The sequence below is a fragment of the Anopheles ziemanni genome, chromosome 2 (assembly GCF_943734765.1).
Source record: "Anopheles ziemanni chromosome 2, idAnoZiCoDA_A2_x.2, whole genome shotgun sequence".
NCBI lineage: Eukaryota > Metazoa > Arthropoda > Insecta > Diptera > Culicidae > Anopheles > Anopheles ziemanni.
Genome location: NC_080705.1, coordinates 13,405,006 through 13,427,981, shown reverse-complemented (window position 1 = coordinate 13,427,981; position 22,976 = coordinate 13,405,006). Strand labels below are relative to the sequence as shown.

General features: G+C 43.5%; 3 protein-coding genes across 3 annotated transcripts in view; 1 reads left to right on the top strand and 2 right to left on the bottom strand.

Annotated features, from left to right (window-relative positions):
- Nucleotides 1-8,941, bottom strand: part of LOC131294913 (lachesin-like) — a 37,437-nt gene extending 28,496 nt beyond the window's left edge. The window contains exon 1 of the mRNA XM_058322968.1: nt 8,797-8,941. Within this exon, the coding sequence (XP_058178951.1) occupies nt 8,797-8,941 (145 nt within the window). The remainder of the gene's footprint in view (nt 1-8,796) is intronic.
- A 6,251-nt stretch (nt 8,942-15,192) lies between these two features.
- LOC131293001 (ficolin-2-like) lies at nt 15,193-17,240 on the bottom strand. The gene is made up of 3 exons (XM_058321081.1): nt 17,144-17,240; nt 16,022-16,089; nt 15,193-15,954 (listed from the first exon to the last, which is right to left on the bottom strand). The coding sequence occupies exons 1-3, from the start codon at nt 17,238-17,240 to the stop codon at nt 15,193-15,195; spliced, it is 927 nt and encodes a 308-aa protein (XP_058177064.1).
- Nucleotides 17,241-18,315: 1,075 nt separating this feature from the next.
- LOC131293000 (uncharacterized) lies at nt 18,316-20,572 on the top strand. The gene is made up of 6 exons (XM_058321080.1): nt 18,316-18,371; nt 18,601-18,637; nt 18,728-18,811; nt 18,888-19,033; nt 19,109-19,282; nt 20,044-20,572. Exons 1-6 carry the CDS (start codon nt 18,316-18,318, stop codon nt 20,570-20,572), a joined length of 1,026 nt encoding a protein of 341 aa, XP_058177063.1.
- The last annotated feature ends 2,404 nt before the right edge of the window (nt 20,573-22,976 follow it).

Genomic DNA, 22,976 nt, shown 5'->3' with positions numbered 1-22,976 from the left:
ATAAATATAATACAGTTTGCGAAATGGTACCGATTTCACTGCAAACGAGACGTAATAAAAACAAAAGTCCAACTAACGCGACCAAGCCACTTTACACGCAGCATACATCGTTGACTCGTGAAGTAAAGGTTCAAAATCTGTACTTGCATCTTTTATCTTTTCGCACCCTTACCCCCTGGATCGTTCACGTACCGTTTGACGCCCCGGTAAGGTGCCCGAGGGGTCGAACAGAAGTTTGCCAACAACAGAAACTGTTGTTTTTTTTCTGCAAATTTCGCCACCAAGTGTGCATCGTTAGGAAAGGAACAATACGGAAAGAGAGAGAGTAGAAAAGGAAACCCTCAAAGTGAAGCAGATGGTTCTTAGCGAAACGAAATTACGCCATTGTTGTTGCCCTAATGTATTATGTATCGGAAGGATGTTGTCGGTGCGTTTCCCGAGGGTGAACGTGGGTTCGCATCCCGCTGCAGGCCGCTGCGATGTTTTGTCCTTGCCAATTACAGGCTGCAATTGGGTGGGCGAGCCCGGGAGGCGGAACGCAATCGGGGGTTTGTTCCAATCGATGTCAAGCTGATTGCCCACTTTTACCCGGAAGGTACGAACGAGCGGTCGGCCAAATGGCGCTAACATTTCCGAGGTATTTTTACTGACGACTAGAGCTCGTGTGTTTTAGTAAAACATTATTTAATTTAAGATTATTTTTATAAAAAATTAACAACCAGTGTAAGAAAGTATACTTATGCAATTGAAAAATATCTAAGACCGATCAATCATGTGTTAAAACAAACCAAAAATAGATAAATAATAGAACATCGAGAAATAAAATTGTTTTTAGTAGAACCTCTCATGTAACAAGTGCAAACATATTTACTTCTCCTGAGTGTCGCTAGAATAACTGATAAGAATTTGAGCTGTTCTTTCCCTAGAAATTAAAACAATCCCATGTGTTGGATGTCTGTAATAACTGCTTCTGTAACATTTTGTGCAACGATTGGAATGAGACAAAACCGTAAGAACGTCGCCGTTGAATTCGCTCGTGAATGGAATGACATTAAAAATTTGTCCAATAACTGCCGATTGATGAATGCTACAGCCTTGGCAACCTTGGGTTCCATTCCGGTTCGGTCCTGCACGTTCCCTAGATTCCAGTTGCATTCGCAACTCGAAAACCCATAATCAGCAACCTACTTTTTTCGCTCCTTTCTCACATTTCCCGCAAGCTAAACTGGCCGAAAAGGAGAAATTTTTTGAGATTTGCTCAAAGAAGTGTGTTCGAAAAAAAGGTTAAGAAAACAAAATGCCTTGAAAAGAAAACCATCCAGCGGACGAAAACGGTGCCAGTTGCTTCACGGACGCCGCCCGGAAGTATTTGCAGGCCAAAATTAAAATGCATGCCGCCACCGGTAGACAGGCCTCCTTCCTCCAACCGCTTCCTTCGTCTCAAAACACGGCTGGCCAAGAGGAGTTTTTCCTTTTTAGCCCAGAAATTGGAAAACTATTGACATTTATTTGTATAACTTCTGACTGTGGTCTTCCTGCGGAGTCCTGCAGTTACCGAACTTCCCGCCGGAACGGGGCGGAAATGAGACCCTTCCTCGTCCTCGTCGTCGTTATCGTTGTGTCTTTTGCGTCACGGTCGCACTACAAATGGAATCGCAATCGGAAATTCTGGCCACGCGAGTAGGGGTGGCAATTTTTGTTTCACTTCTCGGTCAGCCCGAGATCGTTTCCGGAATGGAAAGAAAACCCCGGTACCGTTGGCTCCAGCCCGCTCCAACACACTCGGTGCGACTCGGGAACGGCTTCTGGCCGCTCGTGAAGGGGAGTGCTATTTTTGAACGATCGTTATTTATTCCGTTGGCTGCAGTTTTAGAAATGGAACGTCAAATAAAACCACAGCTGACACGACACCGAAGAGAAAAAAAAATGGGAGGAAAGAAAAATCCCCATCCTGAACTTGGTCTCCATGCGGAAGGGAGGAGGGGAAAATGGAACGAAACGACATTTTCCATGGCAACCCCACCCCCGGGCGACATGGTTTTGGCCAGTTTTTAATGCAAAGCTTGTAGCTATTAATTTTCGGTCGGTGTTAAACGATCGCAGATGGCTGGTTCGAGGTGGAAACGTAGTGCAGGCGTGGAATCACGGTCGACCTTCGATCGCAATTCGTAATATGCTGACAGTTTACATCGTAGCTGCCTAAATGATGGGCGCAGCGATCGACGTGACCGTGCGTCGTGGCAATGATTGAGTAATCACACTTATCATCTACTTCGTTTCTTTTGATCACTTCTTGCGCATTAGTTGAGCTAACTGCTTCATCTTTTTTCGATCATTATTGAGCATTTTATGTAATTGATGATTTTTCATCACATTTATACAGCATTTTTTAATTAAATACCACATTTTGTTCGTCAAATTCCAAAATCATTTGATATGAAACTTCAAAGTGAGAAATTAAATTTGATTTGTTTTGTAATTATTTTATTTTAAATATCACACCACTTCATGCATTCTATAAAAATTAAAGCACTCTTAATGCTTTAAAAACGCGCCTTTTTGGAGATTTCTAACGTTATGGAGCAACGTAACTTAATGAATTTAAAGTTCCGCTTAAAAGGACCGTGATGACACACGAAGAATCTTCAGACGGCCGGAGTGTTTTAAATTTTAAGCCAGCAAACATCGCGAAGTGGAAACACCGAGTGGTTTTGCGTGTTTTGGGGTAAGTGATAACAATAAACCGAGCGAAACACAATCAATTCAGTCGCTGTGTGTTTGTATAGGTGTTTGAGGGTCGTGGGCCATTTCCAGATGCTTTAAAAATTCGCTCACCGAGCAAACTCCTAATCGCTGCCGTTTCAACTGGTTCTGGCCGGTCTGTATTTATTTGTTTATTCAATGATTGAAAATGTTGCCCTTCGCCACGCCGAAGCACTCTCCAACGGAGAAAAGGCGCAAAAGTTTACGGTAGTATCGTTTTTCAATCCGGCGAACCGTCGTGCCAACGGGGTGAAAAGTGAACAACAGTCAACACTTGCCGGAGTTTTCGTTTTCCGGCCGGTACGCAAATTAAGAACCAGCAACAAACAAACGAACGTACAAACGAACGAACGAACGAATGGTTGACTTTCCGGCGATGCGTAAAGCCATCGGATCGGAGGCGGGACGCGAAAGGATTGCAAAAGGACACGGACCCCGAACGACGAACGCCTGTCGACCAGTGAGAAGAGACTTTCACCCGCCGGTAGGCAGAAAGGGCTTTAAGAGCAACACGTAGCAGTAGCGGAGGGACTGGGACGAAGGGGGTTTTCCACCGCACGCGACCCCCAAAAGGCGAGACGCACACCGCCGCACGATACGGCTATTCGTTCGATTAAATTATGCAGAAAATTTCACGAATTTCAATTTAATTTTCCAATCTTTTCACTTCACACCTAATAATGGTTAATGGAAGTGAGGCGTACGCGGTGCCTCTCCCTTTCGGAGTGTTGGAAAAGCGGGAAAAAGGCGCGTACGCACATTGCATGAAGCGACGGTTGACGCTGCGAAGGCTTTGCGCGACGAATGTTTTATGTTTCGACAACAATTCCCCCCTTTCGTTGATCCTTTCGTTCGTTCTTCTATTATTCGTTGATCCTATTATTTTCTCTCCCCGCAAATGCGACCTCCACAAAAAAGAATGCGACATTCTTTTAACTCTGTGTTTTCCTCCTTACCGTATTTCGATTACGATTTCTCGGATTCTCGGCTTCTCGGAAAACAAACGAAGCCGTCTAGTGCGTCCCTATCGCAACTGTCAAAATCTTACGTGACTACGTCGATCATTTCGCAGCGATGTGGTTGATAGAGTTGCTGCACAGCGCAGACGGCGAAAGTCATTAACGAAAAAGCAATGACTTGGAAAACGTGCATTTACTCAGAGATTTTTCGATTCAGTTTTTATTTTGTTTGGTAGCTTTCTTTTATTAACATAAAGGATCGAAATGACCTTCGAACGGCACGTATTGGAATGTAATGAATGTGTAACGGGGTTTAATGTCACTTGAAGTAGACGATTTGTATATCAAAAATGGTGGGTTTGATGTAGTTTTCATCTATATCGATTACCTTTACAGTTTTCCTCATTACTTTATCGATATCCATGACAAAACGATTTGTTTTGGTTAATGTTTCTGTAATTCTTTCTTTTGTTATTCGGTTATTCTGTAGTACTGATGCTGTTAGTATTTTGTAAATTTTAAAACCATCAACTATCTCTATTAAAAAAAGTCATACTCATTGCACAAAAAACGTAACCCAGAAACAATTTAAATTTTAAAAAGTAATTGAAACAAATTTAAATTGCATACAAACTGTAAAACGATAAAACTTCAATCATTTCATGATCGAAAATGAGGTTGACTCAGAAATAATTTGATTCACAATTCAATAATGTTTTAAAATGATTTATCATGTACAAAGAAAGAAGAGTTTTGCAAAGATTATCTATGATGAAGATACATTTTTCGGTAATGGACGTGTTTAAAAACTTTTACTTACAGTTTTTTAAAGCAAATATTAGCTACATGCCAAATGGTTGACAACCAACAACTTACTAATTTTTGTTAAATATTTGTTTAATAGTTTTCTATTATTATTAAAAGAGATTTTACATTTTTCTTATAACCCTAGATGAATGATTGAAAGAATAACAGAGTGCGTCAAATCTGGTCGATGCATTTTCAAATCAATTCCAATTCAAGCAATGATATTACTGTTCAATAAAGGTTTGTCTTAAAGGAATATATAAGAACAATCATGCTCATGAAGGCTGAAGGCTCTTTAAAACATAGTCTTTCTACAAGTGCAATCGTTTAAATGATCTCATAAGCAACACAAAAAACGGAAAGCTCATAAACCAATCATAACAACTTGTGGTACGTGCAATTTGTCGTTAACAAGTCCATCGACTTGCTGGTCGGGCTTTGGGAGCAAACCCCTGTTCCACTTTCCAAACACGCACAATAAAAACAAGGTCCTCCTGCCCATCTCCTGGGTAGGGTCGATCGCTTCTCGTCACATCTTGCCGCCGGAAGGGAAATCTGAATTAATGAACTGGGCAGATTATCCACCTGAACCGGAAGCAAACGAACTGTAACCGTCCGTCCACACCGTGGGAGTACCCCGAGCTGGTGGAGAGGGTGCTGAGCGATGAGAGGAGGGGGTGGTTTTTACAAGGTGACTGCCTTCCGCACGTTTTACGAACGAATAAAAAACAACAATTCAGAACACGTTGGCAAAATATGCATATACACCTTCGGCACTCATTTTACACCCCCGTAAGGGGAGCCGTGGGGGACAGGTCGTTGACAAGGCGAGGGGCTGGGTGAGCGAGAGAGAGAGAGGGGTTCAACAGAATAAAATTCCTCTTGCAACATTGTACAAGCCACCGGACATCATTCCTTGCGAGTTCAGGTCAAAACTGGTGAGAAAATGGAAGCTCAACGACTTAAGGACACGGCCTTCGGGTATAAACGCACCCAGAACATGGCACTGCACTGATGGTCATTCCGTTCGGTAGGTCCAGGACGAAGGATGTTTTATTTTCTCCCATTTTTTTTACCTCCCTGTTCTTCACACGACCAGACAGGACTCCAATCCGATCTAACAAACGCCCCCGGATATCTTGACTTGTGGATGTGACCTGCTTTAGAAGTTCCAGCACGGATGAGGGATGGACCGATGCAAAGGTCGAAGACGTTAGAAGACGAAAAAGAAGAAAACAAATGAAGCAGCGTAAAACGAAGAAACACACAAGACAAGCAAACCCGGCGATCGTCGTCGTCGTCTCGGCTGACGCCGGGGGCGATTAACGCTTTAACTTTTCACGTTAAATTTGCAAACTAAACATTGCGCCGGGGAAGACAAACACACTTACACACACACTGATACAAGTACTAGGACGATCGAGAAAGAAAAAAACAAACCCCGAGAAAACCCTCTGGACATGCCGGGCGCACCAGCGAATGCATACAGATCAGCTTGTTATCGCTCGAAATGTACTCGAAGTCGTTATGTAAAGTGCGGTAGGATGCTTGTTTGCTTGTTGTGGATACGCTTCGGATTTTTCCTACCTGTAGTGTGTGTGTGTGTGTGTGTGTGTGTTTTACACTGTCTCTCATTTGTATTTTTTTTATTTAATCCTCTGATTCCGTTTTGTCGTTTGGCGTTCCTTTTTTCGGTTTGTAAAAGTTATCGGACTGTTGGACTTCTTTTTTCCTCCTTTTCTTGCTGTTTTACCTTTGCGGTTCGTCGTTTGCAGACGTTTACTTTTTATTTGCCAAAAAATTCCACCTGTTTTCTTACTGCCTGTTTGTGTATCTCCAGACTAGGTCCGATGAATCCTAAATGACCGAATACCCTCATCCCCCCCTCTCCTTCGCTCTCTCCCATGGAAGCCGTTGGATCTAATGTGCTATTTTAAACCGAAACGTACGACCCGCCCGGCAATTGCGTTAAGCGTTGGATTCGATTAAATTCCGTACCGAGCGGTGGTGGTTCTGTTTGCGTTTCTCCGATTGAGGTTGGTTCTTGAGGAGACGAGAGAACATCCAAAAAAGAAGAAAAAATGGCCGAGAAGAATGGAAAAGCCGAGTGATAAAGTCAACAGCGGTACGTGCCGAAAGAGGCGCTCGTTGAGGCGCTCAAATCAATTGCAAGATTATCGGGCGTACGATAAGGGCAACGTGAAACAATATGGCCTCCCTCCCCCGGCTGGTGCCCTTTGGCTGTTCAAGGAGATGGTGGTGACGTTGATTAGAAGATGATGCTGCACGGTTGGAGGGGTGCATTGCAACAATAACGACCGAACCGAAACCCTCCGATGCCGGTTTGGTGATTATGGCACGAGCACGTGATTGTTATGGGCCGCTTGTGCTATTTTGCATGTGCATGTGAAGCTCGGGGAACGTCAGACATGCAAACATCGTTTCCTTCAAACACCCCTGAGAAGGTTGCAAGGCGATGGCGAATAATCCTCACAATTAATTGCCACCATTGAAGTTTAATGAATTTCGATTTATTGGTGAGACGAAAGGACATGTTATGTGTGTTTGTTGCGAGATGAGATCCTTAAAATGTGATACAGTCAATTGCCGCTAGCATCTCGACGAGCTATCGATCCCTTCCCTCGATCGCTCTTCCTGCGAGGGGATGAAAACATCCTACTCATGTGCTCCTGGCGAGCAACTCTCAGTTCAGGAAAACCGGGTTGGCGTACCTCCGCACTATCGGAAGCGTTCGTTAGCAAAATCAGGTCAACGTTGTCGAGCATTATTCAATTTGTTGCCTCCCCGGGCTGGACTTTGAAACCCGGTCCACCGAAAGGCGACTTTCTTAATCGTCTTTTAAATAGTGATCATCTATTAGCGTGCCACTCGGAAGGATGGGAAAAAGCACCCGGGTTTCTTGGTGAATCTATTTCCGGTCTTTTTACCACCCACAAGAACACGACAAGTACCGGACTTTCAATCTATCGATCCGGCAGTTCATTTACCCACACCCACACCGGCCAGGAACTCCCATCCCACCGGGTGACCGGAACCGAGCAGGAACGTTCGACAAATAGACACCGTGGGCAAACATTTCATCAATGCTAACGAAGTCCCAAGAACCTGGGACGCTGAACACAATGGGGCCGCGAATCCCCTCGACGGCAGCGAACTGGTGTAACCGGCTCCGACGACCATCCGGCGACGAGTTTTTCCCTGCCTCACGGGAAAGGCGAGGGTAAAGCAAAGGCGAAGTAGTGGCACGCGGGGTGTCGGGATCGAAGAAAAGTCAAACAAAACAGCTTATCCCGCATCCTAACCGGGTTGGGGTTTTTTTTGTTGAATGTTGAGAACCACCGTGGTGTGAGTTTGGAAAACGGGGGAAAACAAAAGCGAAGAAACGGGAAGGTGCTTGAGGAACAAGGACGAAGCACGCGAAACGCGGCCGTCCGTTTGAACATCTGCAAAAGCAGCAGGTTGAACTGACATTGTCCGGGCGGTGGAGGAGTCGGTAAGTTGATAAATAGAGGCTCGAAGTAGTCGGTTCGCTTGAGGATGTTTTTCTTTTATTTTCACCCTCCCCAAGAAGTTTTCCTCCCCGAGGGGGAAAGCCTGGTGGGCGATCGCTAAGCTTTACGCGATGGATTAATGATATAAATAAACAAGGATGTCAATGTGCAAATCTGTGACCATGGGATAGGATAGACGATAAGGTGAAAAAGAGTGAGGAAGTACATTTTAAATGACATATGAAGACGGAGAAGTTAATGTATGAAGAACATTCTATGGTGTAGAAAGTTGAAAATTTACGATAAAGAAAGTTGAAAGGTACAAAATAAAAATTCAATATAAATAAAGTAACTTCGATTAAATTTGGTAAATTTTGTAAATGTCATATTTTTTCTTCAGCTGATATGATTTCAACAATATCTTTATCTTATCTCAGAAAAACAAGATCAATGATATATTATACCATATTTTCTCTTGTTTTCACGATTGGCATTTAGCAAAAACAGGAGTTTGAACAACTTAAAGACTAAATTTGTGAGCAAATGATTATTACATATTTTTAGGTTGAAAATAAAATAAAAGATAAAGTCACAAAATATCTGTCAAATACTTTAAATCCTGATGTGTGTGAACAATAATATGAATTTCTCAACATGTAATTCCCTTCCTTTTAACTTCTCATTCAATACATTCTTTTCTTTCCGGTCAAATTTGTTTTTAAAAATTGTAGAGATTTTTGTCCGCAATTACTTACCATTCGCAACCATGTTGTTATTGGACGAAGGTGCTGGACTAGCGATCGTCGTCTGCTGCTGCGCTAGCAGGGAAATGAGCACCAACTTTATCGGCAACAGAGTGGCCATCGTTAGGAAGGCCCCCGTACCGTCAAAGGGGGCCATCCTTGTTGCGGTGAACTAATTACCGGCACCGAACACCACTAGAGAATGTACAGTCGACCTTTAGAACCGTACGATCACGATCACTAAAAGTAATGTGCAGGTTGAACTTAAACTAAAAATTACGTTATTTGGAGTGTTTGCTACAATTATTGAATCACTTTAGTTTAATTTAAAGATTCCTTATCGTCGTTAAGCAAGTTTTGTTGAGATAAACAGTATAGAAACAACAGCACTTGTTTCGTTGTTTTTAAATAATGTATTTCCTCTAACTTCTACTGGTTATGCAATAGAAAACTTTACAGAAGAGACAACGTTGCACATTGCATCCGAAAACCCCGTTATAAAATGATCAATTGGAATTGTGTTTGAAAACACTTGTGCAGAATCAACTTCGTTTCGTTCACTAGCATTATCGAGCCACTTTTAATCACAATCACACGCTGCACTGTGAACATCTAAAGGGACAAAAAGCAGCATCCGATTCCAGTTAGAAATAAATTAAACACTCCCAATCGAACACATTTCCACGAAGTTTATTTTTCCGTTGAATTCTTCCAACATTTCCCGACTGTTCAATTTCTCATCCGCTGGTGAAGCACGACGTTGAACGTTTCGAACGGATGTTATCGACGCCAGTGACGGCCGAATTTCCCAAACCGGACCGGAAAACGGCCTACCAACGCACGCACGGGCGAACGGGAAGTTTGCTTCCACACGACGCTGCATCCGAGACAACACTGAAAGCGCATTCCGGGTGCCGCATCCATCCGAGCGCACACTGCGCTGAACCGCACATGGTATCCGGAGCGGCATCATCACCATCACCATCATCATCATCAACGTGGCCGCCGTCGTCGTCGTCGTTTGTCATTGACGTCGACGGCGCCGTTCGGTTTTAACGGCGGCGCATCATCATCCACGCGAATTTCGGTCCATGCTTGCCACGCGGTCCAACTCTCTTTCTCTCTCTCTGTTTACTTTTGGAAACGTCAAAAATGCCGGACTCGTCGAGATGCGGATGCTGGGAGATGAAATATTTCCCCGGGCTCGCCTTCTCTCTCCGGCAAAGTGTTTGTTTACATTTCACCGAGGACGAGGGAAAACCCGGTGGCATCGTAAAGGTTTCTCTCGTGAGATTTCCTAGTTTTCCCCTTCGTCAGCCGAACGAACGAATTTTCATCCCGAACCGTTTTCCCAGCTGGTGGATGTTTCTGGGGGGTAGCTCATGTTACGGCGCATGCGGACGTTTTTTGGTCGCTTTGGCACAAATAATAAAAAAAGAAACCCGTAAAGTTCCCCTCACCCGATTTCCGGATCGATCCACCAACTTCGGGTATCCTATTTCGGGTGAGAGTAATAAAAACAAAACTAACATTTTCCGAACCATCCGCGGAGGCTCTGCTTTTCTCCTCATCCTGATGAGCGCTTGCCTCTCGGGTTTTCGTTTTGTTTCTCTCTCTTTTCCACCGACCGGCAAAACGTTCCATTTTCCCTATGCTTGCTTCGGTATCGTTCCTTTTGTCGTGCTATTTCACTCACTCCCGCTTTAAATGGTTCGTGAACCAATCAAATTCGTTCTACACGTTGCCCGTCCGCCGTTTTCCCACGTGTATGTGTGTGTGCTTGTGCGTTTGATGATCCTTGTGGCGCCTTCGCCGGTCGGTCTTGAAATCGTCCCCCGTGGAATCGGTTTCTTCCAATCTACTCGCGCGGCGAACACGGACGGCGAAGGAGGAATATCCTTTCGAAGGCGCTTTTCGTACCATCTTCGAGAATCGCGCAAAATCCAATCGATTTCCCTCTCACTCTATCCAACGTGCAAGCACAAGGTAGAACTTCTCCCTTCCACGGCATCCTTAGATTGGTAGAACGACGGGGTTGCGTCATCTGCGGAAAAGCTTCACGTCTTTAGTTTCTTCTTTCCCGACGCGAGGAACTTTTCCGCAGGAGTTTTGTCTTACCGTTTGGGTGTTTTTATATTCCTTTCTGTTTTTTTGTAAACTAGTCTTCGTGGACGTAATCCCTCGGTTGTCCGACGTTGTACGGCGAATGGTTTTCGGAAGCTGCGCATTTCTGCGACCATTGCAGGTTGTCCCAATTCGGCCGGCCGCTCCCTGAGCGAGTGGTTCGGTTTTATTTTTGTTTTTAACCTTCCATTTCTCATCCTGGGCAGATGCAGGAGCAAACCATCTTGCAAGGCGCGTACGTTTCGTGTCTGGTTCGAGCTTTCCTGGGGAAATTGTTCGTTCTTTCCTACCTTTTCAATGATTCGCGACTAACCGATGACAGAAAAATACACTTTTGGGGAAAAAATAGAAAAGAAACAGTAACCTCGAAGCGTGCTCATCCCCATGGTGTGTCTCGTGGATGGAAGGCATAGGAATGCAGTCTCTACCCTCCATCGTCATCAATGCCCCTGCTCCACCTCAATACGTCACAGACTGCGAAGGGCGGGTTCCAAGAGTAACATTGACCCCAAGGACGACGTGCCTGACTTCGTGGTGTCGTTTTCGGAAAGGGAAAAGGTGTCGATGCGGAGGAGAGGGTCCATTGGCCCAACACAAGCGTAATACCCCTGCGGAGATCGGTTAATATACGAAGGTCCATCGCCGGCGGGACAATCTGAGATCAGCTTTAATGCTGAAATGGCTCCAAAACAGCTGTTTCCTGGCGACAAACGGTGACGTTCTATCACGTGCGCTGTTGCGGGAATAGAATAACGCCAGACGAAGAGGACAGCATCGTGATATCAGGTTTGCAAACTGCTACAGTTTATTCAGGATTTAAGACGTTCATCGTGTTCTTTTACCGTAGAATACGCGATGTATAACCCAATCCCGTTCAGTGCTGAATTATTTTGGAGTAAGATGAAAGTACTTAACAGTGACTGTAGTTGTTTCGCTTACAAACTAAGTAAATTGTTGACCCAAACCAGTTTTAAACATATCAAGATTGGTTTATTATTTTCTTTTAACGCTTTTATTACACCTCGTTTTGTTTGTTTTTTTTTTTTTTGTAGGAGCTAAGAACCAACTGTGAATGGAACTAACCCATCCAAAACTGTATGCTACTTTCCTTTAAAAATATAATAAAAGCCATAAAGCTCAAAGTTCAAACGTGACGCCTGTTTTGCAATATTTTTTTTACAGGTTTTATATTTTAAAGATTAACAGCACCTGCGATTCAACGATCGTAACTTTCACTTAACAGCAATTGTCAAACGCTCATTTCATCCAGGTGAATTACTTTACACCTAATTCCCTCCACCTTTAGAGTGTGTTTTATTTTTCATACATCGTGTAGGAGGGGCTAAGCTAGAATACCTATGAGAATTCGGAACCACTTGAACAACTGTTTCAAATTAGTAATTTTTTTCTCGTATCATCATTTTCGTATAAGCCATGCTACGAAGATCATTTTTCCAATTGTGCCAAACCATTGCGTCCCAAGTACTTGTTGAATTCTTATATGGTCCGTTGAGAGTAGCACCATAACCACAGTTGTCATACCACCAGGCTCCACCGGGCCTAGAAACACAATTTCCACTGCTGTTATCATTGTCTCTATCTTTCGTGCTGAATTTTGTGAAATGGCGTATCACAAACGAGTCCCCCGCTGTACCAGAATATTTCCCTAAACTCAAACTATATCCATCGTTTTCGCTACCGACCTCAAACTCACTATATCGAGCGTATCCGTAATTTCTGTGGTAATCTTTCATTTCTATAATAAGCTCGTATTTGCGGGCGGAAGTCAGTCTGTGGAGGTATTCCAATCCAAACCAAAACTCCCCGCCCAGGTTGCCGAAACCATTTCGGTACTCAGTCCAATTTCTGTCAAAGCTAACTTGGCCGTTGTATCGGTGCTGCATTACAATCCACCCACCGCCGAACGCCCCCTGTTCACAATAAACTGATACCTTCTCATGAGGATTAAGTTGGATCAGGTACACACCTGACGTAGATGCGTTTTTACATATCCTTGGGGCTTCCGTTTGGGTTGTTAGGTTTTTGATATACTCAGTTTGAAGTTCGACAAGCTTTTTCGTCTCGTCTTGTAACTTTTTCAAATTGGCCTGTTGTTTCCCTTCTAGATCACTTAGCTTAGCAGTCAGCTTACTCTCGAGATCACCCAACTTGAGACAGGAATGGATCTCGGTCGAGTTCGCAATATGTTCCATCTGAATGGTTTGGTTTTTCCCATATTCTGCTTGAAGGTCGAGAAGCTTTCTAGTCTCACCTTGAAGTTTTGTGAAGTCGGCCTGTTGTTTCCCTTCAAGATTACTGATCTTAGCAGTCAGCTTGTCCTCCAGAGTAGTCAGCTGGTCCTCCAGTTGAAAACTCAAATTGGTGTGTATGGTGTTCACATCGCGCGCTATTTCCTGCCACAGATCGTCCCTTGTTTTCATGGATTCCTCCAAATCGCACACTTTGTTACTTCCTACTTCCTGCAACGAGAACCATGCGCGTTTGTATGACCCGCCAAGACAACCACTTATCTGAAAAGAACTAAAATATTTACCTTCAACGCATGCTCAACTACATCCAGCTTCCCATCTCTTGCCTTCATGCTGAGCTGCATTTCATCGAACTTGTTGCGCAAATGGTCCAGCTTTCTATCCATCGTGTCAAGTAGATTGTGCTCTATTTCCTGCAACTTCTCCTGCAGAAAATCGAGCTTGGCCTTCAACAAATCCGCACCAACATCATCGGTACCCGAGATAGGCCCGAACACCCCCGAGATGGCAAACAACAAACAAACTAAACGCACTTTAGTTCTCATAACGAGGTACGTAACACTAAACTTTTGGCAACCGAATCGAGAACTCTACGCGGGTTGGTCCACAATGGAATTTGACGAACAGTCGTAGAACTTGGAGCCCTTTTATACTGCTATCCATTAACCTTAAAGGCACAGCTGTCGATGATCATGAACATGCGGGATCGGGTAATGTTATCACAGCATGTGGCTTAAAATAGCATCCCAGAATTTCAAGAGTCGCTGGGTTTCCCAATTAATAAGGCAGGACGTTGATAGCAAGTGTGAGGCGTTATACGCCTAAATGCGATTCATAAGACCTACATTTTGACCATTAAAATAGAAATGACAAAAAATCCATATCCGTTTGTTTTGTGAAAACAATTGGTCTTTAATTTTTGGATGAAAACTAACCTGTTTAAAATCAATTTTAATCCCATTCTTTCGGAAGAAATTTGATCAAAAACATATGAATTTGGGTAAATCAACTTAGGGACACAACTTAGGTTCGCCCAAGTTCCAGTTCGTCAAATCTGGAATAGTACGCGACAGAGTAGAGGCAAATTATCGTCGTGTTGTTGGCTGAATTTTGTGGAACGAGACGCTGAACATTCATGCAGAGTTTTTGCACCATGCCCAGCACATTGGTCACCTTCTTTGCCACTATATTTCGCGATATGAATATTTCTTAGTTGTGCTAGGTTGAGGTATACAGTTTACTAGTAATTTAATAGATGTAATTTTCGATTGACTGGAAACGTTAAAATAAATTTAAATTTACTGGAATCCAAAAAATACTGTCATAAGTTTACTGTAAAATTTTTTAAGATTTTTTCACTTTTTCTTTCAGCTGTTGTATGGAAATTTATTGAAGTTCATCAATATTTCAACCAATTTTAAAATAATTTCCATCCATATTATAGAACATGGTGCATTAGGCACGCTTTTTGTTTCACTGTTTCGCCGATATGCTTATCAACACCCAAATAAAAAACTAGCCCTGCAAGACGTTGTTTCATGAACCACCCAAATCCGCCTTATTATTAGGGGGAAGAAGAAATAAAGCGAACTCCACGTGCTTGACACTCGCCCGTTTCTTTTAGATTGTGATGTCTAACACTAGGCTTCAAAAGTTGATAAGTTGTTACAAACTGTAAAGATAAATTCATTTTGTGTATGTAAATTATTTAAATTTCTTATTTGATTTAACAATCATTTATGTCAATCAATTCACATGTTCTATTTGCGAGCAGTAATCTCTCACCAGCACTTTTTGTTTGAATTATATTGCACATGATTAATAAAACAAAAATACACACACTTCATTCGTTTGACAATGGTTCAACTGTATTCAGTCTATAACGTACAAAACACATCTCTTTTTACATATTGTGTTCGTTTTGTGCCGACGTGATGTAGTAGGTTATATTAAAATGTTTTAGTGAATCTTTCAGGTATTCGTCTTATTGATGTTGTGTATCAAATTGCTTTAGTTAGTTAACTTCTCTAAGCATCATTCTCGTGTAGGCCATAGGGAGCCCGTTGTATCGCAAATAGAACCACTTCATTGTCTTCCACTTATCAGTGGTGTTTCCGTACGGCCCGTTGAGATTGGACGTACCGCAACTGTTGTACCACCAGCCACCGTGCATCTGTATGGCACAATGTTCATCGTCGTGATAATCATTCTCTTCGTCCATCGTGGAGAATTTGTTTTCTTGGTGAGGAAGCAACGCATCTCCGGCCGTCCCGGTGTAATGCCCTACCTTCAGACGATACTTTTCCTCTTCACTTCGGATCAAGAACTCGTCGTACCGTGCGTATCCGTACCTTCCTTCGTAATCTTTCACCTCCACCATAAGCTCGTGCTTTCGGGCCCAAGTCAGCTTGTGCAGGTACTCTAACCCAAGCCAAAATTCCCCGTCCAGGTCGCCGAACCCATTCCGGTACTCCGTCCAGTTTCGGTAGAAATCCACTTGCCCGTTGAAACGGTGCTGGATTACAATCCAACCACCTCCGAACGCGGTCTGCTCACAAACTACCGACACGTTCTTGTTGGAGCCGATTTGTAGCACATACCTGCCGGACACCTTGTCGGGTTCTTCCCGGCATGAGCTGTAAACTTTCGCTTGGCCGGGCTGATTATTGATCAGCTTCTCTTCAAGATCGGCGATCTTTGCGATCAACTTGTTCTCTAGTGCATCCACCTTCGCCGCCACAGATGTTTCCAAATCGGCCAACTTGTTCAGCACTTTCTGTAAAGAGTCATACCTTTGCCTTCACACTTTGACCACGAGTTAGTTTGCGCGACATCAAACTTACCTTGAGCGAACGCTCGATTTCATCCAGTTTCCCATCGGATGTTTCAAGCGCTAAGGTTTCGTTGGCCACTATAAAAACAATGATCAAAAACAGACAAATTGAACACTTGCGCAGCTCCATTTGGCTTCGCAGCGAACAGGAAAAACACTTTCACTTTGCTTGACGAACCACGCCCGTCTGATGATGGTGCTCTAATCGCGCAGTTGTTTCTTATTCTTCGGAAATATAATGAAAAAAGGTACTGATTATGTTGGCGATCACCAAGTCTAAAAATAATTCAACACAGTGACGATGGTCAAGGGCGTCAAACCATACAGGGTATATTAATACGAATTAATCGTATTCTTTTTCAGAATCCGTGAGCGTGCCCGACTATGCGGTAAAATTTTACTTTATATTACCAATTTCTCAAAAAATGCAATTTAAAAAAAATTATAAACACACCCTTACCTATTTTCTTTAACAATCCTATTTTTATGCCAAAAAATTTTCATTTGACTACATTAAAAGTTGTCTAAAAAGAACGCCCTTCTTTTACAAGTTCATGTTTTATGAAGGGTTGTTAATTTGCTGCTTTGAGTCTGTCTCACAATTCAACTGATAAAAGAAAGCCATTCATGCTTTCTGGACCATGAAGGGTTAACCCAGAGTGCGATTGTGAGTTTTTCGACGTACGTTTGGTCAAAAGGTTATGCTTGATAAGACTCAAAAATGAACGACCATGACCCAATTTAAAACGCTCTAATCTAACTTGTCGTGTTGTTCACATTCTTCTCCACTTAGTATTTAGCCTTCCTTAAGCACGTTTATTTTATGTTGCATCTTGCATCAAACCACTTAATTCATTGCCAATTATTACCACTAAAGTCAAGTGAATTGTCTCTCTTTCTTATAATTTACCAAGAACTATTTTTGGAATTTGGAAATAACAACCGATTTGAATGAAGGTTCGAAAAGTAAATCATTCCGCTACTTTTTCTTTTCAAGCGAGTCCCGTTTTCTTTTGGTACAACAAACTCCCCCGGAACCCCGCCCTCGGAGGGTTATTTTTCCCACCATCTCCCACTGCGCGGTCGTTGGAGCAAGAAACGTAAACATAACGTCTGCGCATGCGTTCCGTACCCGCTCGAAATCCTTCAAGTACAATCAAAGTCAGCTGTTCGCTGTCATAACGATCCGCTTCGTTGTTGCTATGTTTTTCCTCTTCCTGTTGTTTCATATTTGTCCCCCCTTGATGTACTCGGTTGTTGGTGCTTTCCCCCAGGCCCGATTTTTTTTATATATTTCCTCTCGTCATGGCACACTGTTTGATTGCACTGACTCATCGGCGAATAGTTTTCGTTTCACTCGTACGAGTTTTGTGTTCCGATGTCGTTTTCCCAGTTTTCGTCGCGTAAATTGAATTCAGTTTGAAAACGAAAGGCTACCAGAAGGGGTTTCTTTACCTTTGTGGCAGTTTCCTTACATTTTTAAAGTGGAAAAAACAACCAACGGTGACGGCGAACGTCGCGTGCGATGTGGTGTATGTGTGACCGGAAGAGCGAGAGGACGACGACGACAATGTCGTGCAGACCGTGTGTATAGTCGGTCCGTTTCACTTTATTGATCATGTTCGCGGGCAGAAAGTTGGTGTGCTCGCGTTCGCATTTGTTTGTTTGACGTCTCACGGGGTGCAGCCGTCGTGTTTTCCGTGCTTTTTTCCACCCGCGCCGAGTGCAGTGGGTTGTTTTAGTTTCGCCAGGTTTTTCCTATCGTTTGCAAACCGTTTGCGTACGAATCGATCGAAACGGGAGGTGGAAAACAAAGGCTGATCCATAGGAACGTTTGGGCCTGAAAAATGGTAGTACCTTTCGCATAAGGTGCGCGTTTTCCATTCTCCATCCCGTGACCAATTATCCGCGTGCGGGAACAAAGAGAGTTGTCGATGCGCTTCGAGGTCAGGCACTAGAAAACGAGTTGCGGTGAAAAATGAGTCATTTCTCGACCACTACAAGCTATCGCCCCCATCAGGAGACGTTCCTTCCCGACCCGGAAAAGGGCAAGGAGTGGCCCTCAAACTCGTGCGTGTAATTCGTGTGGCAGTGTGTGCGGGTGAGTGCATGTTCTCTGGTGTAAATTAATGGTTTCCGCTGGATGCGTTTACTCGGACGTGTTACGCGCGTACGCATGGCGTTGGAGGTACAAATTCCGCTGGCCGTCCCGTCATATGATTACGGGTTGTAACACACGCACAGAGAGCAGTTCCTAAAAGGACGCGGGCTAGCGCTTGTTTTCCGGCACGCTGATGCGAAACAATGGGCAACTGCCTCAAAGGATGCCTTTCGGATGACACCAATGGAGGGCGAACGGGGTAAGGAAATCAGCAGGGATGAATGAAAATGGTTGCTAGGAAAACCAAAGGAAACACTCTTCAATTCCTTTTCTGGTTCTTTGTATTTTTGTTAATCACAGTAATCTTACATTTGTTTACCCCAACTTTATCGAACTTCTTTTTTTCCTACATGTGTCTGCGTGTGTTTGTAATCGATGAAAAACCAATCGATCGAAACAAAATCATGACATTCTAATCCTTTCTGCAGCCGTACGCGTTTGAATGCCAGCGACAGTCACTATGAGGTACGTAATCAGAAACCGATCTACAATTCTGATATCAGAATGTTTTGTGATGAAAAACCTCTATTTTAAATAAACCATTTTCCTCCTCAGATCTTACTCGAAGGAATGCAGGGCACGGGAGGGAGGCAGGAGGAGGAGGCGGACTCGCACGAGGCAATACAAATCAAATCAAATGTAAGTGTAGCTGCAACTTAGCTGTTATTCCTCTGTAAATATCGCAAACTGTTTCTATGGTTTTTATTTTTTGCAGGGAAAATGGAACATTTTCCGTAAATTCTGGACAAGAACGAAACCGGTTGACTACGCAAGACTGAACAAAGCAAAACACAATAATTTTTCGCAACGACCCTCGACGGGGCCCAACCAAAGCAAACATAATCAGCATCCTACGTCAGGGTAAGCACCACTGTGGGGGTAGGGGGATGCAACTGACAACGCATTCTATTCTCATGGCCTTCTCCGATTGAACAGATTCGATATTCAACTGCAGTGCCTCGATGCACATTCTTTGCTGCTCGTGTCGAAGGATGGCCATCGGAAAGCGACCGCCGGCTACAACGATCTGCAAACGGACCAAACCTCCACGCCCGGCAGCTCGCTCGATCTGGAGTGGGAGAACGACTACGGCTACCAGCATGGCCAGTGGTGAGTGTCACGAGTGCCACGTGGCGTTGCTGATGGAATGCAATGGAGACGCCCGGTGCTTTATGTCGGGTGTAAATTTATCACGTGTCGAAAACATTCTGGAACTGGAGCATAGGTTGGATTGGCCAAGACCCGAAGGATCCAGATGAACACCAAGGATCCAGATCCTTAGTACAGACTAAAAAGAAAGGATTCTAAATTTGGAGTATAGGTACGATTGATCTGGATCCGGTAGAGTTAACCCACGTCAAGGATCTAAGTACAGATTTTGAATTCAAAAAACAATCGGATCAAAAATCCGAGTTCAAACTTAAGGCATCTGAAACTGAATGGATTTATCCGGATATGATCCCACATCAAGAGTCGATTAGACTTAGATCCCAAGCTCAGATTAAAAATATTTGGCATCTAGATTTGTCTTATTTGGACTGCGGGATAAGTATCCCCTGGAATTAGGATTTGTCATCCGTCACCAGTTTCTGCAGGGATTCGGAACAATCTCAAGTCGGATCGCGTCTCAGTTGAGATCGGATTTTCTTATTCCTTTTAAAGCCAACACGTTAATACAGAATTGTACTTTTCGTTTTCGTGTCTATTCGCCGAAAGCCACCGGTCTATCCAGCTTGTAGACAACTCAGATCGATTCACCTGATGTCTTCATACGTCTCTAAACACACTTATAGAGTGAACGAAGAGAATACTTTAACGTCAACGAAGAGAATACTTTAACAATCTGTTATTCTACATCGTTTACTTCCAAGGTTAACTCAAGAGGAAGACCCGATGGGGATGCCTTCCCATTTGGGCAGCTTTCCAGCGTCGGTACAGGAATCGGTATTCAAGATCGACGAATGGTCGACGCTCAAGCGAAGCAAAGATCGTATCAACGCACTCCGAAAGCGTGACCCGCTCATTCATCAACCTCCAGCGACCGCTCTTAGCCAAGCACGGTTGCGCGCCTCCACCGACGAGCTGGCCGGTTCACTCGAGAGCATCCGTGGGACGGCTGGCGATCTGCTAGGACATCGTCGCTTTCCACCGGCGGTCGCTAGCTTGAGTAGCGTCGATCGGATCGCACACGGTGGCTCATCGGACCTGTCGCACATATCAACGACCCCCGAAGGTTCGCTCGAATGGGACGTCGACCAGGACCGGCAGCTAAAGTCCGAGAACGAGTCGCTCGACTACGACACCAAGGAGCTGCTGCTGGAGATCGAGCAGCTGAAGAACCGCGTCCTCAGCGAAACGGGCGCCACGCTGAAGGTCACCGACGAGCCGACGCTCAGCTGATCGCCGAGTGCGTCCGGAAGCGACCTTTCCGGAGATTGCTTTTAAAAAGCAAGTGTTAGCAGAGCAGAGGGCGATGTGATCGTCCACGAGTGCACGGAACGGAAGAGAACCCTATCAGATCCGCGTTTAGAGTTTAGTATATTTACTGCGTGTTTGTATTACTGTAATAGCACTGTCGGGGAGGGAGAATGTTTAACAACAACAACACAAAATACTCCAAAGCAACAACCGAACACTTAAAATCGCATATTTAAACCTCGTTACTACAAACAAATTAGAACGATCAACGAGCGCGGGACGAACCATATAGTCACGAACCCTGGTTCCGGTGTGAAATTTGTAGACAGTTTCCATTTTCCCGTTTCCTACATTCTGTTACCCGAACGAGTTCTGTCCGGGGGTTTTTCTTACCAAGTGGCGCAGGGAAGCGCGCCGAATATCTAACCGTTGCCTCTACCGTAGCTCGTACGTTATATAGAGAATATATATACATATATCCAAACGCCCGTTCGCGGTTCTGTCTCCCGTTTTCCGCTTCCGGACGGCTTAGGTGCATGCATCGTCGATAGATTTATATATATACACCAATTTATACACTATAAACGTAAGCAAAAGATGTTATTCGGTTTCTTTCCTTCTTTTTTTTTCCCTGTATCATTTCTTCGCCATTGGCGCTCCCATATATCGTCGTTGTAACTAGAGTGCCCTTCGTAGGTTTTAATTTCCCCCCTTCACGGGTAGTTTGTATTGTGTCGTGTTGAAGAGGTTTTAAGCGAAGAGAGCTGAAGAGAAAAGGCAGGTGAGAACAAAAGAGCTGAAAGAACAAAAACTCTTACTAGTAAAAACAAACAATAACGAAATATAAATTGTGCATTTGTTGGCCTCTGTTGTACGGAGTGCAAAAGTCATAGTGTTAAGTGAATAAATATACGAACTAAAGATAAAAAAACGGTCCTATTTTTCTTACTAACAACACAATAACACAAGACACACGTTCGGATCGAAGGCAAACATTACCGAACATGTGTAATTCGCGGTTCAATTGTATTAATAAAATATTTCGTTTTCTCCATATGTGATTTTATTGTTTTTCATTCGTTTTCTTGTTTTCCTTCAGTAATGTTTTATTCTGCACTTACTTTTTTTTTCTTGGCATTCGTTCTGTATTCCTAGTTCTTATTCTCCTTCGCATATTTTATAATTACCTTTATCTTCGCTCATTCTCGTCCCTTAACATATACCGTCGGGTACAAACGTTCGGTATGTACGTGTTGTTGTTCGTGTGTATGTGTGTGTGTGTGTGTGTCTGTGTAAGGGAAGGTGTGTTACATCGTGCAAACAAGTACAGTTTTTCCTCTAGACATTCATCCACATCATTGCATTCATCTTTGCATTGCTGCTACCTTCTTTTTATTTAATACATTTTATTCTCTATCATTACACGCCACCGTTTCAACACGAACTCTCCTTTCTTCTTTTGTGTGTGTGTGTGTGCTCTTATTGTGTATTAGTTTGTTTTTATCATTGTTAATTGATTCAACTAGTCACTCCGCAGTACGAAGGCTCCCTAGTTTTTATCCGAGCCGGGGTACCGCTCGGCCGCAGGTGTTGTGTAATGGGATTCAATGTTGCATTTATGTCTTGGTGTATAGTAAGTCTTACTTTGTATCATGAACGCTAGAGTTTGTCTTATTAGATCGTTTTTTGCCTTTGTCGGTCAACCGGGTTTTTTTTTTGGGGGTCTTGTAGAGCAGGATTATCATGATTCAAGCAGGGATTTACCGCAAAGGATGAATCCCCACATAACGGGACACCCTTTTGTTCGAACATCGTCAACTGAACGCTATGTGTTGAGCTGTGTCTCTTTTATGCATTTGTCAGTTTTTAGATTTGTTCTAGTATTATAAATAAACCATCGTTTCCACAGGTGTTTGAAAGTATATCTACTACCGTCTTACCCACGTCGTGTCTTCCACTTTCAACTGACATGTCGTTTATTGTACAAAATAAAATTCACTTTCCTACCGATCCTAACCCCATCTTCATTTCGACGCGCTTTTCTTACACCAATTAGTCTGATTACCTGTTTTACCACAGCATTAAACTCTACGCATTCGGTCGACAGTACAACCAATCAGAAACAAACATGCATACACCGCGCACGGGAGACGACGGTGTTAGAAAAGTGATCATGCTTTCTGTATTATCTCGAATGGATTGAACGAAAAGAAAACAAACAACAAAACAAAACCCCTAACAACAATGCTTTTCACGATCAACACGCACCCGTAGGAATTGTTAATCGTTCATCGTTTCAGAATGGTAATATCAATATCGCCATATCGCAGTAAAAACAAAAGCAAACAGGAACAAACAAAATAGAACAATAGAAGCTAGCTAACTT